The sequence below is a fragment of the Catharus ustulatus genome, chromosome 25, assembly GCF_009819885.2.
Source record: "Catharus ustulatus isolate bCatUst1 chromosome 25, bCatUst1.pri.v2, whole genome shotgun sequence".
NCBI lineage: Eukaryota > Metazoa > Chordata > Aves > Passeriformes > Turdidae > Catharus > Catharus ustulatus.
Genome location: NC_046245.1, coordinates 3,862,959 through 3,882,203, shown reverse-complemented (window position 1 = coordinate 3,882,203; position 19,245 = coordinate 3,862,959). Strand labels below are relative to the sequence as shown.

General features: G+C 50.6%; 1 protein-coding gene across 8 annotated transcripts in view; it reads right to left on the bottom strand.

The window, feature by feature from the left end:
• Window positions 1–19,245, bottom strand: part of ANKS1A (ankyrin repeat and sterile alpha motif domain containing 1A) — a 76,474-nt gene that overhangs the window by 20,579 nt on the left and 36,650 nt on the right. For 7 of the 8 annotated variants that reach the window (XM_033079993.1, XM_033079994.1, XM_033079995.1 and 4 more), the window contains 3 exons: window positions 16,770–17,344; window positions 5,987–6,053; window positions 1,585–1,691 (listed from right to left, as the gene is read on the bottom strand). In XM_033079993.1, the coding sequence (XP_032935884.1) occupies window positions 1,585–1,691; window positions 5,987–6,053; window positions 16,770–17,344 (749 nt within the window). Of the gene's footprint in view, window positions 1–1,584; window positions 1,692–5,986; window positions 6,054–16,769; window positions 17,345–18,101; window positions 18,178–19,245 lie in introns of those variants that run through there. The other variant, XM_033080001.1, reaches the window with a different exon arrangement.

Genomic DNA, 19,245 nt, shown 5'->3' with positions numbered 1-19,245 from the left:
GCCAGGGTCAACTCCCTAGGAAAGGAGATAAGCAGCAAAATGGAAATCAGCTGGGGTTTGCAGGAAATCTTTGTGAAATTATTTTACCTTTTAAATTTAAGAGGAATGAGAAAATGTGTGTCCCATCCCCTGGATGGATCCAGCAACAGCCAACTGCTGCAATGGGAGCAGCCACCCAGCACTGGACAGGGAAGAAAAATGTCCAGCCATGAAGACAGCAAATCCTACCACATACCAAACACCACCACACAGAAGGATCTTTGCTACTGGAGCTCTGAGCTGAGTGAGGTCCATCACACCTGGCCAGGCAAGGGAAAGGTGTTTTATCTGCAACTGCTGGGTGAGAGCAACCACCGACCCCACAGTGATCACAGATCCATCAGCAGGGGATCCCAAGAGAATCTACAAGGTTATTTCATTTAAATTTTTTGTACCATCTCCAAACAGCCCCAGGACACACAGGGATGCTGAACCCTCACACATCCCTGGCCAAGATGGGACACTGGGGTTAGGGACTGGCTGGGTCAGACATGGGGTGAAAACCATAGCAAACCCCAGCTCAGGAGGGAAGCATTGGCCCTACCAGGGGAAGGGAAAGGAAATAAAGCAAATGGCCTGGTTGCCTCCTGTGGAGACCAGGAGGCACAGCTGGAGAGATCCCACAACATTTATTCTCCTGGCCAGGTCATTTTTTAAAGTATAATTACACCCTGCCTTTAATTAGCCCAGCAGATGCTGCTCAGGTGTGTGCTGGATTCCTGTCTCTCTCCAGCTGCCCCTCATACCCTCCTGACAAATGAAGGCCACTGTGTGCTCCCAAACCCCTCACCCTGCTCACATCCTCCTGGTGTCACCTCTCTGCACTGTCCCCAGCACCAAAGATGTCACCACTCCCATTCCAAGGCAGGATGCTGCATCAGCCAAAATTACTTTTCCAAAGGTTTACATCCATTTTTTGTTATTTGCCAAACTTGGAGCCCATGTTCAAAAGCATTTCTTTAAGCCATGCAGGGAGAACCTCTCCTGCAGCACCACAATTTTCCCTCTTTGCAGTTCATCCATCATTCCACACAAATTCTCAGATTTTTACACCATGCTGCTTTAAGTTTCTAGACACTGGTTATTAAAACCCCTCAACCCTGAGCATTACCATGTCATCATCATTAGGTTTCAGAGCCAACAGTGTCAGTGCAATTAGGTAAAGCTTATTAGCATACTGCCTGCACACTCTGAGCAAGTACAGTTCCAACAAGAGGTCTGCTGCCTCCTTCACAGCCCAGAGCACAGACTGCTCAGGGGCTCCATCAAAACACCAGCGAATTTCAGTTCCCATTTCTGGAGTAAATTGGATAGTAAAGATTTAGGGGGCAGATAAAATTTTCTACCAAAATTTTAGCAAGAAAACCAGTAACACCTGAATTAAATGTGAAGACCCAACATAACCCTCATCTACTCCTGCCCAACCAAGACCATCACGCAGGGCGGGAGAACCCGGCTCTGCCCGGCGCCCACACAGCGCATCAGCAACACGGGAAGCTTTGGCCAAGCCACCCCTGGAGGCCAGGATCCCTGCCAGGCACTCACCAGGAAGCGAACATCGTCGAAGCCGTTCAGGAGCAGCTTGCTCTCGTACTGCTGCAGGCCGATGGACTCCAGCCACTCCCCAACGCTCTGCTCCAGCATCCGCGAACCTGACGAGAGAGGAATCGGCAGCCGCTTGAACAGGGAGAAACCGTTCAGGCGGTAGCAGCGGCACTCTGAGGAGGACAGATGGCATTGCCACATCATAGTCATTACCATAAAGAAACTCAAAAAATTATGCTCAGAGTACAACAAATCAGCGGGCAGACAATTCCTCTTGTGTGCACAGAGCATGGACAACAGGCTCGCAGTGCCTCCGCGAGCTCCGGGTGCAAATCTGTACCGCAGTTCACACTCAGAAAAGAAACTCCTCACCCGGGCAAAGATTCAGAGCAGTGCTGGAGCGCTGAGATCACAGGCACTGCTGTCAGGGCTTGTGAGTTCCTCGCCAGGCAAGCACATGAAGCCCAACCCCACGGGGATGCGGATCCACTCCTCGGCTCAGCGGAAGGGGGCGGGAGGAGAGCAGCAAACTTCCACCCGAGGCATTCCCAGGCAGTCACAGGTGCGAGGGAAGGGAGCAGAGCTGTGCCAGTCCTCTCATCCACACACCTCTGGACACGGGCTCAGCAGGGAGCACGGAGCAGCCTGAGAGAAAACAGCTTCATGCAGCCGAGCCAGCTCGGACACGGCGGATGCTCGGGGAAGCAGCAGGAGCCCAGGCAGAGCGGCTGTCCGCGGGAAGACACGCAAGACAAAGGAAGCACAGACTGCAGCAGCGGAGAGGAAGGGCTTGTGCTCTTCCTCCCCAGCAGTCCTGAGAGGGGCACACCATGGCAGGGGCTTCGTCTCGCTGTTGCTGTGTTATGGACCCAGGCACAGGTCCGGCAGCCCTGGCTCTGTCATTCCAGCAGCGATCCGGTCACTTGGCATTCCAGCACACTGCCTGGACCTCTTGGCATTCCAGCACGCTGCCTAGAGAGCCCAGCCCCACTGCACCGTGTGACAGCACAGCCAGGACGGTCCTCACCCAACACTGCTGGTCCTGCCAGGTGTTGGGCACGCACCTGGATTTGCCCTTCCTTCATTTTCTTCAGCCGAGCGCAGCCGCCGCGTCGAGCCCCTCGCTCAGTCAGGGAGCAGCTCTGCAGGAAGGAGGCATTTCGGTTCCCTGCTTCTGAGCCACGGCAAAAGGAAAAAAGCAAATGCAAGCACACTCTCTCCTCTTCCTGCAGCAGCTCAAGTCCGAGCTATGCCCTGGCACCTCCCCTTCAGCCTCTGATAAAGGAGATTCCTCCCAGCACCTATGGAAGCTGTGGCAGATGAGCTCTTCCTTCCCTCACCCCTGGGATGAGTCCAATGACTTGTTACTCTCCTCTAGTAAAGCTCAAGATCATAAGTACAATCAAAAAAAAGTTCAGAGATCTCATTTTCATCAGGGAATTTGCTATGCAAGACAGGCAGATTTTCGGGCTCCCTGGCACGGCTGTTTCCAGCATGGATGCAAAGAAAAGGATGATCGGGAGACCCCCATTTGCTTCCTTTGAACCTCCAGGTCAGCTGAAGCAGACTGGTACCTTCCAGCCATCCCTCCCCACTGCGCTGCAATGGCTGCACACACAGAGCTCACGGTGTCATCTGCAGATTCCTGGGGTAATTCCTGCTCTCTGCTCCCGGGGGTTGCTCCTGTGCCGGTATTTGGGAGCGCCGGCCGGTCCCTCCAGCGCACGCGGCAACGCCGAGATCACAAAAAGCTTCTGCCTCCCTTCCCTGAGCCAGCCCATGCTCCGGGGCAGCAGCTAAGCCCGGACTGAGAGCCAGGAGCTCCCGCTCGCCAGCTCTCCATCCTCCTCTCCATCCTTTCCCCGCCGGTCCTGCGCTCCGCCGGCGGCTGCGGCGGCTTTGTCTGAGCTGCGAGCCCCACGCTCCACGCTGTCCCTCCCTTCTCCTCATCCTCTCCCCCCTCCCAGTGCTCCCACCCGCCCGGGAGGGAGGCAGCGGCTCCGTAACTCTCCAGTGGAAATCACTGACTCCTCAATATTTACTCGATGATGGACAACACGGCTTGGGGGTTTTAAAAAATGATGTCACAGGTTTGCTTCGACAGATCCAAGTGATTTGTGGCTGGCTCAGAATTAATTTATCATGAGAGAGGTGAGGAAGTGCTGCTGCCTACTACAGCATTCCTGGGAGCTGTCAGGGTATTGGGAGGGGGAATGAAACCACAGCAGCTCCTTCTCCTAAGCTCCTGAATTTAATTTTTGAAATTACTTACTCTATTCAGCCCTGCATGCACTTGTAAATACAGTTCTGCTTTTTAAAGGGAAACCCACTGTGATATCAACTGCAGGTTTTCTGCTTACAAAACCCTTTCAAGTCATGGCAAAATGAAGAGGGGGAAGTATTTGGACTGAAGGAATGGAGGGGTTTCCTTTAAAAAGAGAAGAGCAGACACCGAAAACATCCCAGGCTGAAAACTAAGATGCCTAAAACTAAAATACACCTGGTATCTGTGTGTTACAAGGATGGTACAAGAACAGAAGAATCACAGTACTTGTGCCCCCTGGCAAGATCCTGATCACAACTTCTGACTGAAACAAATTCCTATTTCTCAGCTCCATCCTTCCCCTTATGATCCACATTTTGGGAATTCTGCCTTTGAGAAGCCTGCTGCTGGTGGAGAGAGAACCAGCGGGTAGAGCTGGAATGATGAGTGCATTCCCAAAGCTGTGGTGTCTTCTCAAGGCTCTTCTCAAGTCCCACAGCATGGAGAAGAAGAGGCTGCCAGGGTTCAGGAGGGGCTTTCAGTTGTTATTGTTTCAGTAACAATCTTTAGTGTGAAGTTTGCATGGATGAAATTGGTGTGTGGGCTGTGCTGGACCAACATCACCCCACCTGCTCATGGAAATTTAGTGCAGAGAGACACAAACATCTGTTCCAAGGCCAAACTCCCTTAAGAAAAAGGGCAGGTGGAGTTTGGCATCCCTAAAATTATGGTGCTCCTTGACTGCTCAAGCTCCAAGAAAGCCTTGCCAGCCCTTACCCAGATATAAGGCAGAGGTACAGAGTAACTGCTCATACAACCAGCTCCAAAAACCAGCTCCCCACAGCAGCTGCCAGACAAGGTATTTCACCTTTCCAGACCCCAAGCTAGTCACGAGCCTCAATATCCTCAAATCTCACTCATTTTAAGGATGAGAGAGCACTTGGGGAGCTCCCTGCAGCTCCCTGCACATTCACCATGACCTGAAGCACAACAGTCCCACAAAGTCCTGTGGAGGAAAAGCCAAATGTGTGAGAGCTCCCAGTCAGGGTCTGGCAGAGCTCTGCCTGCTCCAGGGAAAGGAGACACAAACAGAAGATCTGCACATAAGGGATCCCAAACTGAGTGTGACAGAGCACAGCCTGTGAGAAAACCCCCAGCTCCAGGACACAGCAGCTCCTGTGCCCACCTGCTCCAGGGTGCCCATCTTGCTGAGAGCTCCCTGCACTGCTGCAGGTCTGCAGGAGAACTGTCTCTTCCTCTCCCCTCCATGTCAGACCTTTCCCTGGCACTATTGATCCATCACAGCCTGGACCAGCACAGGGAGGGCTGTCAGAGCAAGGGCATAAACCCACACAGAGCTTCAACTCCTCTGCAAAGCCACCCAACCCTGGAATGCAGCGCTTGAATCAGGCTAAACTCCCACTGGGAACAGTGGGTTCCTCCTCAGCTAAGTAAAAAACCTGAGTGACAAATGGATATGAGGTGAGCTCTGTCACAGCCCTGTGAGCTGTGTGTGCAGATCTGCATTAGCATCTCATCAGGAGGAGCTGCTGCCCATCCCAAGTCAGAGCTGCTCTGCTGCAGCAGTTTGGAGGTGAAGGATTTAAAAGGACACAATCCCTCGTGGTGGCAGCTCTCCAGCAAGCTTCAGTTCTGCTTTTGCTCACGATTCAAAGGCAGAGAAGGGAATTCACATTTTAAGTGTCCTCCAGGAGCCTTGTTCAGTGAGTGTCGACACCAGCAGCTCTGTGCACTCAGAAATGCGCAGATTCACCCTCCCTGAGGCACCTGGCAGATTAACCACATGCAAAGGGCACAGCCAGCATGGCACACACTGACCTACCACTGGCACCATCCAGCCCTGCTCAGCAGAGCTGCTGCCCTCATGGAAAGAGCTGGGAGGAAAATCCTGCAGCAGCATTCTGGAAAATAAAAGCAATCTTCCCAAGAAGTGCAGAATTAAAACTGCTGGCAGTAGCATTGAGCACTGTATGGGAACTCAGGTCTGCTCTCCTGTGCCAGGGCATTCCTCTCCCTCCCAGAGCCAAAGCAGGTGAAAGACACCCACACACAGGAGCCAGCAGCTGGTTTGTGTGCAGAGCACAGCCAGGACAGACAGACACATGCTGGGTATTCTACCTGAGATCCTGTGCTGCTCCTGGGAAAAGTCAATGCCTTCACCGATGGAACTCATGATCTTTTCAATCTGGAAGTAAAAAAAAAGCACATGTTGTATTATTCATAAAGCCTCAGGAAAAGGTAAAAGCAGCCCAGGATTTCACCTCCCACATGACAGCTGAAACAATCCAGGAAAGGATGTTAAGGTATCTCTGAACCAGAAGAGTATCCTGAACACCTTGCCAGGGTAGGTCTTTGTTGGGATGGATGGCTCAGATGGGACATGCAGAGGTTGAGGCTCTGCAGAGCCTTCCCTTCCACAACTTGCCAGTGCCTGGAAATAAAAAGCTTCAACAAAACCATCCCCCTGGAGCACAGGCTAGGGGTAAGGAAGGAGCCCCAACCTCCTCACTCACCCTGCAGCAGCACACACCCCCTACACCAGCAGAGAAGCTGCAGCAATGCTGTCACCCACTCCTCCCCAGCAAGCTCAGCTTCCCCACACTCTGTTTTGTTGGGTATTTCTGTTTTGGTTTGAATTATTTCTTAAACCACCACATTTCCCAATCCTGTGCATGGAGCTGTGCTCCCACCAGAGCAGGTGCTTCCAAAGGGTTTGAAAACAGATTGTTTGGGATAGCAGCACCATGGGCAAATGCCTGAAAGACCCAGGAGAGGGGGCAGGAGACAGCTCCATCTCTGACCAAGCAATTCACAGTCTACAGCTCCAGGCAGACCTCAGGCAATGAGGAAGAAAAGGTGTAAGCTGTGCTGGAATGGGTCTGAGTCCACTTAAGAGCTGCACAGAAATGGCTGCATTTGCCACACACACAAAAATATAAATTAATGCAGGTTGCAATTCCCAGTGAACCTTCAGGAGACTTCCTTAAATGAAAAACTTTTCATGCAATTCTTGAGCAGAATTTGTAAATTGAGGTTTCCAGTGCAGTGGTGCAGAAGAGAGAACTGACAATTCCCAGTTTAGTTTATAAGAGGTTAGACCTGAGAAATTGCAGCTCAGCTGGTCAGTTCAGAGACTTCAATACTCTCAGCACTGAACCCCACTGTTTTCCAAAGAGTAACACAAACAGGGTTGGTTGCTTACCCGTCTTCATTCAGTAACAGAGTAGGAAAAAAAAGAAAAAAAAAGAAAAAAAAAAAGAAAAAAGTGCCTCCAGTAAGACTCCCAGAAGGAAATCTCCCAAGCAAACACCCCTGTGAGGCACTTCTGAGTGGCTGCTGCTGAATGCAAAGTGACTGGCCACAGAGTGGGGGAAGAAACCTCAACTCTTACTCAACTTTTTTCTCCTGGTCATTTAAGGACATATTTGGGGAAGGAGTCCAAGTTTCCCTGGACTTCACCCCTGGCTGTCTCTGCCCTGCCTGGCTCCCAGTGTGATGCTGTGTTTGGTGAGTCCCCAACCAAACATCCCCCAGGAGCTCCTGGGGATGCTGCAAAAGGCTGGATCTGACTGCCAGGCACACTCAGGGGCAGTCTGGAGCTGAGCTCCACCAGAGAGGGGCTTTGGTGAAACAACATAAACCCTTACAAAGCTCCTGCCAAAGCAGATGTGCAGGAAGCCCCTCCTCCTGCAGGGACTCTGCACTTGCAGTGTCAAATCCCCCAGGGACCAGGCAGTCCTGTGAGCTGTAACAGAGCTATTAAGGATCTGGGTCCTCTGTCCCTGGAGAACCATGAGGATGAGCACCTCTGCTGGGCTTGAAATACAGTTAATGCCCATTTACTGGGAGATTTGAAAATCAGCCTGGGAAAACCATCAGAATCTCAGCATATACAGCAGGAAAGGGAAGTATGATCTAAAAAGAAACTCCAGGAGGGGTTTGGAGTCAGTGGACACATGGATCCTGTCCTAAGGCAAAAGCATTCTTTGCTCCTCAGTCCCTGGACAGAGCCAGGACTCAAATGTGGCCCATGCTGGAACTGATGGATTCATTCCAACAAGAACCACCAAAGCAGATGGTTTGGACCCCAAAAGCAACAAATGCTCTCCAGAAAAACCTTTTAATTTCAGAGTGCCCTCAAGTACCCTCAGGAGATCATGGCCACACAGAACTGGAGGGAAATACAGGGGTGGTGCAGAACCAGCCCCATTCCCAGGTAACACCAAGGGCCTGGCACTGGCTCTGGAAGTTCTACTCCCTTCCATGGACAGGCCCTGAGCCCAAGCTGCAGAGGATTTCTGGGACACTGCTGCAACCCTGAGTGAATGCTGCACAATTTGGGTCTTGAGGTCAATTCAGTTCAAGCTCCAAAGTTAAACTTTGCAGATTGGTGTCCACCAGCTTCAGGACAAGGCACTGAGCTGGAGCTGCTCTTGTACCTGGTCTGGGAATCTCTAGCTGGATTCAAATTGCAAATTAGCTCTGAGGCCAAGTTCCTTTGTTTCCATTGTGCTGCTCTCTCCCAGTTTGAGAGACTTGATGCTGTCCAGGCTCAGCCCCCAGCACTGCCAGCTCTGCAGTCCCAACACTGCCTTGAGGACTTGCAGGTGCCTCTGAAGCACTGAAACACCCACGACCTTTTCCTCAAAAGCAGGGAATTGCCTTGTGCTATATAAAACTGAATGGAAATGAAACAATCACGTGGCAGAGGATTACCTTTCACAGCCTCCTCTGCCAAGTGCTGGTCACGGTTACGCACAGTCCCAGCTATTACCATTAATGCACAGGGAAATCCTGGCCTGCCCTGGGCTCTCCACGAAATGCAAACACCTCAAACAGACTCACACACTGCCACAAACACGGGTTTATGGCTGACCAGCTTGATTTAACTCCTAGGAGGCTGCAAAAAGAAGAATGAGAGGAAGGACAAGCCTGGAGAGGGAAGAACTGCTTTAGAGCATCCCTATCCTGTGCAGCCTTTCCTCAGCTGCATTCCAGCATGGACGTGGGGCTGAAGAGAAGATACCTTGAAAATAGCCTATGCTAGAGTGTTTTAGGCTGTTCTTTCCCACTGGTTAATTATTAAAATACAAAAATACCATGTTTAAATATAGCGCTGCTGCTCAGACTTAGTTGTAGCCTGAACACTCAGTTCTGATTTGTTTTGGCTTAACCTGTATTTTTCCACTGAAAGCACCAAGTACCCATCTCTGATTGTGCTGTGGGGTCAGTTTGGGGTGGGGATTCTATGGTTTATTTGTTTCACAGCCACAGAAATAAAACCACACAACGCTTCCCCCTTCTAAATTAATACAACCATATCTGTTATCCCTAATGCACCATGCTGGGACAGTGAGGGTGAGCCCTCAAACCCCACCAGGGAAGGAGAAACTCCTGCCCAGCTGAAGTACTCTGGGAGAAGGAAAGGCTGCAAGCACAGGAGTGTCCCTCATTAACCCCACAGCAGGAATGTGCCTGGAAGGAGCTGTGGAGCAGTCACCAGGACTGGAGTTCTCAGATCTATTTGCACATTTGCCTACATATGGTGAAAGACACAAATGCCCTGAAAAAAGGAGCTGGGTGGGGCTGAGAGTCCAGGCTGGGGTGAGCCCTTCCAGGCAGGCAGGCGGCCATGGGAACATAACAACTGGCCAGTGACTCCAAAACAGAACCTGATTCCAAACAAAGCATCCCGAGCAGAGTTCTGCTAACAGAGGAAGAGCCACTTGTTTGCAGGCCAGCGAGGCCAAGCCAGCCTCATGCCACACTGAGGTCTGTCCTGCGCAGGACAGGAGACATTTCCACACCTGAGTGCTGCACAGTAATTCCTCACCTCAGTGCTCACAGCAGGAGCACCAATGGCTTCCTAAATGGGCAGGATGTCTCCTGTTCTCTGATCCCAGCCTGCAGGAGCTGCAGGGACCCAGAGATGGACAGTGACCCCCCTGTCCCCAAGGGCACACAGGCTCTGCTCCACAGCCAGCCCATTCCACACCCTGCCCTGATGGATGCCAAGCCATGGGGTCCATGCTGATCTCTTCACCTTTTCTTCCCCAAGACTCTGCTGGAGTTTGAAGCACACAAACCACTGGGAATGCTGAGGGCCATGAAACCATCCCCAGGGCTTTTGTCCCCAGAGTAAAGAGCTTCACAAAACAAGGGCTGTCTGCCCACACACAGAGTAGGAGCCTCATTTGGACAGCACTAGATTGAACATCACTCTGTCAGGGTGTCACTCATCCAGTTCTGGAGGCATCCTGATGCTCCTGGAGCTTTCTGAAAGGGGTTTCACAAACCCTCACCTTACACTCACCATCAAAGCAAATGCAGAAGTTTGTTCTCATTCTCCGCACGCAGCATCAGAGACTGCCAAGGACACAGCAAGGTCACCCTGAGAGAACTGAAATCACAGAATCCTCAAACAGTTTGGGTTGGAAGGGACCTTAAAGCTCATCCAGTCCCCCTGACTGCCATGGGCAGGACACGTTCCAGTGTCCCAGGCTGCTCCAAGCCCCATCCAACCTGGTCTGGGACACTCCCAGGGATCCAGGGGTAGCCACAGCTTCTCTGGCACTCTGTGCCAGGCCAGCTGTACCTTGTGTGGGTTGATGCCTTCTCCTTCTCCTGTAGCCCCTTACAAAACTGGCATCTTAAAAATCACCAGTGATTCCTGAGCTCCAAGAAGAGGACCTGCAGTGTACCTGCACAGTCCTCAGACTCTGAGCAGTGAAGTTACTCAAATAAAGGTCTGTAATTAAATAAAACCACACAGAACCAAGTGCACACTATCTGCCATATGGAGGGCATTAGTGCACTATAATGACACCCTGCAGCAGGAGTATAATTAAGAATATAGCAGGATTCCTGTTATAAATCCTTATTACTGAGAGTTCATAACCTGAGCCCGGGGCTCAGCCTCAGCAGACAAGAGCAGCTCCAGCAGCAGATTTCAGTCTTGAAAGCTACTTACAAAGTTGGGTGGAAAGGTTATCAGTCTTTTAAATTTCTGCAATTCCAGGAGAGAGTCAGGAGTTAAGACTTCATTATTTCCAAGCTTTCACAGCTGGGGGATGGGACAGATTTGGTTTTAAATTGCAAAAAAACAACACCCAAACAAGCTGCATCTACAGTTTCAAACCCCTTTGAGCACAGCAAACCCCCTTGAGCAGCCCCTGAGCACAACAAACCTCCCAGTGAGGATGTGAGCAGCCCCATCACAGCCCAGCAGGTCAGCTCTAAACTCCAGGGGAGAACTTTGGGCACATGAAGTCAACAGATGATGCTGGGGCAGCACAGAATCACTGACACTTCCATTCTGCACCAATACCACAGCAAACCTCACACTGCTGACTGATACTGCACCCCCGAAGGAGGAAGGGAGGCTGCTCAGACTCAGCTGGGATATATCCTGGAGCAGAACAATGGCAGGATTGCAGCATCCACCAGCATGTCTGAAAGGGATGGAGCAAGAATGGGATCTGGGATGATACCTGCTGACTCCTTAATACAGGTACAGACCTGAAAAATTTGGATTTGGGCCATGAATCTCATTTCTAGTTTGGTGACAGCCCATAAACCACTTCTGGTTCAGTTTATGATGCTTCAGCTTCTGTTCTCCCACTGCCATCCCATGGAGCACACAGCTCATATTTCAGCACTCAGTATATTCCATGTCTCCAAAAGACACCAGGCTGTATGAACTCAGCATAACAAACACCAGAGGCCTGGAAAACATAATGCTCCATTTATTAATTCAAAGCTAAACTGCACCAGCCAGTTGTTCACGGCACATTTGAGCGCTCGAATCCAGAGTTGCTGTGCTCCATCCTCCCCCAGCAGCCTTCCACAAAGCATGGAGACTTGCTGAATTTATTTCAAATCATTCTGCAACTGTTTGCCAGTGATAAAGGCAAACACATTTTCTGGCTTAATATGGTCTCTGAGAAATTCATTTGGATGGGGACCAGGGCCTGTTGCTTCACGCCACTCTGCAGTCTGTGTTTTTGCACAAATCCCAAAGTTACAAATACAAACATGTACCAAAAGGAACTTATGGTATAAACTTGAATTTCACAACAGTGTATGATGGATCTGCAGTATCACAGCCCTCCAAATATCAATGTTGTTTTGAGAACAGTAAAACCCAACTGATATGATAAAGAGAACGGCCAAATGCAGCAACACATCTGCCCACAGCAGGGAAACAACTGGACAACGGCTACTCTGAGTCACCATAAAAAAGAAATTCAGAAAGCACTGAATCAATTCACTGTCTCTCCATATTCCTGCATCCTAACAAACCCCAAAGCAACATAAGGCTCCCAAGCAAGGCTGGCTCTGACTATGGGACAGAGCAGAGAAGCTGCTCCAGGCTGCAGAGAGAGATTTAAAGACTTTTTTTTCAAATAAAAGCTTCAGAAGTGCTGGAAGATGCGACGTAAAGCGGAAGAGAACATAATGAAGGACTGGATTTAGTAAGGACACTGCGGCCGGACATTTCTGTTCCTAAAAAACAAAAATGTCCCCAAAGCGCCGATGATCACAAGGCTGTTACATAACCAAAACATCCGTCAGAGCACGGATCATTCACACGAGAATCAAAAGATTCTGATTCACAAATACTGAGCTCACACTTTGAGAAGCTCCCAGAAACACACACACAGGTGGATGGAGCTGCTGTACAAATATCACCCCTCTCATGTCCAACTTGCTGGAACAAAGCCTGGTCTTTACATTTGCTTTTCAGCACACTGGTTTTCCTGTAAAACCAGTAAATTGTCTTACACTGGCTTGGACTGGCTTAGTTCCACACTGGCTCACAATTCCAACAGGCTGGGCCTCTGCAGCAGATTTTTAAATGTTGGAAACACAAAAGCTTTCACTTCAGAAAGTTCATCAGGATGGAGGAAATCTCACCACTGGGGGCTAAGAGAAGAGATTGGACATGAGGGATGATGTAAGAATTCCTGACCTTAGCACAGGAAAAACAGCAGGAAACATTGGGATCTGGAGACAATAGAATAATCAGCCCAATAATTAAGCTGATTAAAACTTTGATGGCCATGCTTGTTTAGCAGAAATCAAGACCAAAAATACTGACCCCACTACTGCTCCTGCCCTAGACAAAAGCGAATTCCAACTATTTCAGGCAAAGGGGAAACTGGAATGTGAGCTGAGGGTGAGGGTCTGCTTGGGGCAGGGGACACTTGGGGACAATTCAAGCCACCCTGCCTGGTCCTACCAGCCAAACCCAGGGTAAGCTGAGATTTGAACACCTGAACCAAGAGAAAAAAATGAAACATTTTGGGAGGCAGAGGCTGAGCCTGAGCTTTTACACCATGCAATTTCACCAGGCACAAACCCAGCAGCTCTTCCTGAGTAACAAGGGGAATATTTGCATTTTCTTTCAACGGTGCTGGCTGGCAGCTCTGAATTTCAACTCCTGGCTGTTTTAAGGCAGTGGCAGGTTTTGCATCAAAAGCTCTCCAGAAAGTTTCACATTTCAATGCAAATGTTGTTAATCCTCCAAAGTAAGCCTGTAATTAAGACACTGATTGCACAGGGTACTGGAGCACCCAACAGTCCAGGTTTAAAGGCACCCACCCACAGCAGCCACAACCTCCAAGTTGCATCCCAGCTCCAAGGCTGAGGTGGAAGGCACCAAAGGCACCACAGATGTGCCATCTGCTCCTGGCATCTGTCCTTAGGGGACATCAACAGCCCCAAACCAGGTCAAGAACCAGTGAAACACCACATCCATGGTTACTTCAGATGCAAAGCATTCCTTTTGCAGGAGACAGGGAGCATCACTGCAGTTACTCATCAGAGAGAAATGTCCAGTGCCATAATTAGCTACAGAATATCCATTAGTTCTTCAAATAATTCATTTGGGGAAAAAAAAAAAATGTGGTGGACTGTGCACCTCCTTTCTTCTAAGAAAACCTAAAGTAACATGCATGTTTTATTCAGTTCCCTAAATTTTTTTGGAAGGATGTTTAATCTCTTCCTAGGAGGATTTAAGTCAGAACACAGAACTACAACCTCATTCTGTGAGATGGATACTGGAACCTCAAAAATTCAAATTCAGCATGGGAACAGATGATTTGGTAGCAGGCAGCTGGAAGTGGAGGATGTCAGGGGATATTAAGGGATGTCAGAAGCCAGGTCTGAGGCTAATTCCCAGCAGCCTTCCCTGTTCTTTGCCTTGATCATTTAACAGATCGTTTTTCTTACCAACACCTGTGAGGCAGAAGAGCAGCCCCAGGCCTCGACTGCAGACATCCCTGCTCAGAGCCTGGAGCATGAACCAGGCTGGAGGGTGTGGAGCTGCTCTAGAGAGCAGGATGGCAGAGCAGAAGCGGGTTAATCTGCCCTGAAAAGGGGGCTGGCAGTGGGGCTGGGGGCCAGATCCCCCTCCCTCAGAGGTGTAAATACAGGTTTTGTACCAAACCCCCTGTGAGCTGCTGCTGCCCCACTCATCCCCACCTGCTCAATATTCACGAGCCAATGATGAAAACCAAATTTATCATTTCAGCCCTCAGACAGATTTGGAAGGGTTCAAACATTGATGCTGACTGAGAGCTCTACCCCTCACATGCCTCCTTGCCCCCACTCTGCTTCCCACCAGAGCAGGACTGAGCATCTTCAGCCCTCACCTCCCTGGGCAATACCTGGATGTTTGATGCAGGAGTTTCTCTGCCCTGCTCACACAGAAGTCCCACCTGACAGTAGCTGCAGGGGCAGCACTCCCACTCCCAGCAAGGAGCAGGGGCCAGGAGCAGATGGGACAAGGTCAGGAGCAGATGGGACACGGGCTGAACAGGCTCCTGGACAGCACAGAGCACAAAGCAACACTCTGGGCCAGGTCCTTGGAGCAGGGGAGCTGCCACTGGGAACAGGGACGAGCTTTGCCAAGTGAATCATTCCCTCCCCATCCCACCCTTCTGGCAAAGCCAGCACCACCTTCCACTTCCAACAAAGGGCATTGGCAGCGCTCGGCCAGGGCAAGGACGTGACCCTTGGCTTACAAGCAGCAGATTTTCTGCTGTCCCCAGTCAGCCACCACAGCCCAGAGCAGGGGCAGCTCAGGCTCTGCTGTGCATCTTATCTGTCCAGGGACATCACAGATCCCTCCCCAAACTCCTGTGCCCTTCACAGACACACCTAATGCTGGCCAGGCCAGCAGGCAGAGTCCTCAGCTTGCTGGGTACAGCTGGGAGCCACAGAGAGCTGCACATGATCACTTCCCTCCTTAGTCACCTGCATAAAGGCCATTAAAATTAATAGAGTAATATAAATCTGCCATTGTTTCCACTCAGCACAGAGGGAAAGCCAAAGCATTGCTAACAGGGGTGGCTCAACAAGGTTTAGACTGGTAAATGCAGAGGCTGCAAGTTGCATCCAATTCTGAGCAGCTGCATTATCCCATCCAGGGAACTAATTCAACACACAACCACAGAATTACATTCATGTTTAAATCTCACCCTTGCTATTATGACCAGCCAGACTTTTTAAAAAGTGAGACCTGCCCCATTGCAGACAGATGTGAATTTTTGACATTCTTTCTCTGATTTCCTCACCTAAACATGAGGGGAAGGAAAAGCAGATTCCTCTCCTGGGGTTTGTCCGGGGCTGCCTCAGGGGAAATGAGGGATTTGTTTACAGGCAGGAGGAAGCAGCTCAGAGGGTTCATCTGAGCAGAGGAAGCAGAGGCAGTGCAGGCAGCCCAGCACTTGACCTCTGCTACCAATGCAGTCGTGCCAAAGGCTTCTGCCCTTTGAGTGTCTGCTGCAAACAGCTCAGATAAAAGCACAGGGAATTATCCAGCCCTTCCAAAGAACCTTCTGCTGCAGAGTCTTTCCCTAAGCCATGGTACAACTGACCTGGGCAATTAACAGTGAAGCCTCTCCAGCCCAAGCAGCTGCAGAGGAAAATATCTATTTGGCAACCCTGAGACCCGGCAGGGAGTGAGGGGGAGGGAGAGAACGGACTGAGGGATGGATTCTCACGTTGCTCTTAGCATCTCTAAATACCTCCCTCTTCCCCAGATGATAATTTTCTCTCTGAGTCAGGGTTGGAGAGGCAGCTGAGCATCAGCCAGTGCAGGGGCACAACCCTCCCCTGGGTTTCCACACCCGGCACACGCGGCTCCACACCCCCAGCATCACGCCAGGGGTTTTAATTCCTTTTCAGAGTACAAAGAATGGTTCATCTGAGCTTATCTCTCCTGCAGCCCCGGCTCTCCCAGCACAGAATCATCCCCAAAGAATGTTTCAGTAATGTTGCGGTGCTGAATTTCAGAGGGACACTTAATCTTGCCCCAGTGGCTCTCCAGGGCCAACTTTCTGAGCATGAAATATTTAACTGTCCGTGGGCGCCCAATATGATAATAAAGTGACTGCTAACCAGCCGCTGAAATAAGCATGTGAGGAGGAGAGCAGGAGCTATCAAATACACAAACCAGCCTAATTACTGTCTTCCTTCCATCCCCATGAACCCCCGGGCACTGCTCACACTCCCTACAACACAACACTTCTAAGATATTGGGAAAGTCAACAGAGAAGAACTGAAGGAGGAAATCAGGAGAAAAGTTGGTGAAGGGCATTGTTATCAAGTCTTTCTCATTTTGGGGATGTGAAAACATATCTGGCTTGCCTAAAAGAAACCAAGCCCTGAATCTGAGCAAAAAACTTTGAAACTGCTTGTAATTCTGCTACTCCCCCACTTCAATGAACTTTATCTTTTGGCATTTAACACCTTGCAATGAGCATGTGCCTGTTAATACCTTGTGAGAGAGAAGCAATGGGACCCACCCAGGACCCCTGAGGGCAGCATGGCAGAGGGGAACTCCTGCTGCACAGTCATGCCTGGCACAGAGGCTCTTCAGCAAGCTCAGCCTTACCTCATCCCACTCGGAAGCGAAGGATGGGGACTTCTCCAGCCGCTTCTTCCCGGCGCTGCAGTTGGAGAGCGATTCGCTGCGGCTCCCCATGGCATCGTCCTCCGTCGGGGAGCAGGTCAGCAGGTCAGAGTCCGACTTGGACAGGCTGCGGCTGAGTTTGAGCTCGGCTTTGGGCTTGCTAGGCGGGTGGGCTCTGCCCACAGCTCTGTCCCCCTCTGGCTCAGCACCGCCGGGGTGCTGCTGCTGCCCGTGGGGCGTGACTCGGGCTGCGGGATCCGCCCGGCTGACGTGCTGCACCGTGGCGTACACCACGGGCTGCGTGGGCTCCGGGGAGCTGCTCCGGGCTGCTCCTGCTCCTGGTGAGGCTACCTCGGTGTCCTCCAGCTGCATAGCAGCAGGGTGGCTCGTGGCTTCTGTGTCCCCCTTCTCCGTGGAGGAAACGAGCCTGAAAGGGTCCTCGCTTATCTCACAGATGGGAGAAGAGCCGTGGAGCAGCCCTGAAAACTGCTCTGGCACCTGGATGTCCTGGCTCTCAGCAGAGTCCTGGCTGCGGCCACCGCTGCTCCTCCTGTGGTCTTCAAGGGGATGAAAACAGAGAGGAGGGGGGAAATTAAAAACATGGAAGAAACAGCAGCAAAATTCCAGCTCTCTCCCTGCCCTCCCTCGGCCAGGGAGGGAGAGATAAAGAGAGAACAGTTCCGTATTGTTCCGCGTGCTCAACTTGTACCCAAAGTCATGGCATTTATGAAATTCCAAACACTGGCCCGATTTACGCAATCTGGCAGCTCTCTGTGTTTTTTATTCCTGTTAACACTAACTATCAGGCCTTGCTATATAAGGCCAAGAGAAGTGCTAACTATATCCTGCAGAGAGCAAGTGAGGTGGGAGCAGCAGAGACGGAGGCTCCTGGAACATCTGATCCGTTTCCATAAAGGCCAAAGCGTTATTTAGAGCCGCGCGCCCGGCTCTTGGCACGGGCTGCAGGGTGGGAAAACGCCTGGACTGTAATCGACCTGCCAGTTCCAAAATCCGCTCCCAAAAAAACCCTCTGCTTCCCTCCCTAGTGGCTTCCGAGTTTAACCTCTCCTCCCTGCTCAGGGGAGAGAAATAAACAGTTTATGCAAGAAAAAAAGCTTGAGCAAAAAGTCTCTTTTGCAATGAACTGAGCACAGAGCGGTCAGAGCTGGTGGAGCACCGGCTGTCCCAGAAACGTGACACTGGTTCCCAGCTACTCCTGCCCCAGCAACCTTAATATCAGGTACCAGGGTCCTGCATAAACCATGAAGAATTGACTGATCCCAAGTGCTGACACACACACACACACACACTCACCTTTGTCACAGCTGAACGAGCATTTCAACTGCAAAAGCAAAACTTTGTCAAGCCACAAGTCTAACTTTGGTTTCCTAGGATTCCTTCACCCTCCCAGAATTGCTTGTGAATTTTAACTGCTTCCATTTAGTGCTGAAGAAACTCTTCAGTCTGATGACTAAAAATTGATGCTGCAAGGGAACAATACAGTGAAAGGCTCCAATAATGAGGCTCTGAAGTGCAGAGAGGATGTTTGGATGTGAAGAGGAAATCACTTGCTTTGCAGACGGCAGCTCTGGGAAGCCAAGGCAAAGGAACCCTCCTTTCCGTGAGCAAAATAATGAGTTCTACTCTAACTAAAAGCAGCCTGTTAGGAGCAGCAGAGAGCCCAACTCAGCTCCCAGCACCTTTCAGCATCAAGCCTGACCAGGGGATTTTCAAACATCAATACTTGTTGGGCTTTGTGGTTTGTCCTCACACCAGAAACGGGCAGGAAAGGGCTGAATCAGTCATTTGTCTTTGTGTGGCGGTGCCAGGTACCCCATGCCTGATGAGCATGGTGAGTCCCTCTCAAAGGCACAGGAGCAGCCACAGCCCTCACTGGGATCAAGTGATGTGAGGGATTATCTCATCCTGGATCCTATGAGTTAGAGATTCCACGACAGTGAAGTAGTTGTTGACTCTCTTGCACAGGCACATAAACCACCAGTTCTGTGACTGGAGCTGCCAAGGGGAAGGCAGGTCCCAGTGCTGCCTGAGAGGGACCAGCAGCAGCACCCCAGATTACAAGGCCAGATTAAACCCAGTTATTTTGCATAAAGCTGTAATGCTTCAATGATGGAGACAAAGCTCAGAGGACAAACCTCAGAGGAGATCAGATGTGCTGCATTCACAGCACAGACTGGTACTAATGTAAAACCACAGAGAGGTGAGCAAGACAGCAATGATGGGACAGTTATGTAAACCTGTGGGGAAAGAAAAACTTTTTTATTCTCAACCTCTTCCCTTCCTTGGAAACCATTTCTTCCATGCCCCAGCTGAACCTTTACTGACATTTCTGCGGAAGGCAGAGAGGGAGCTGGCCAAAGCTTGTGCCACGTGCTCTAACACTTGAGTCCAGCCAGAACAAAGTGCTCCAAATCCAGCTCCAGCACCTCACAAAAGG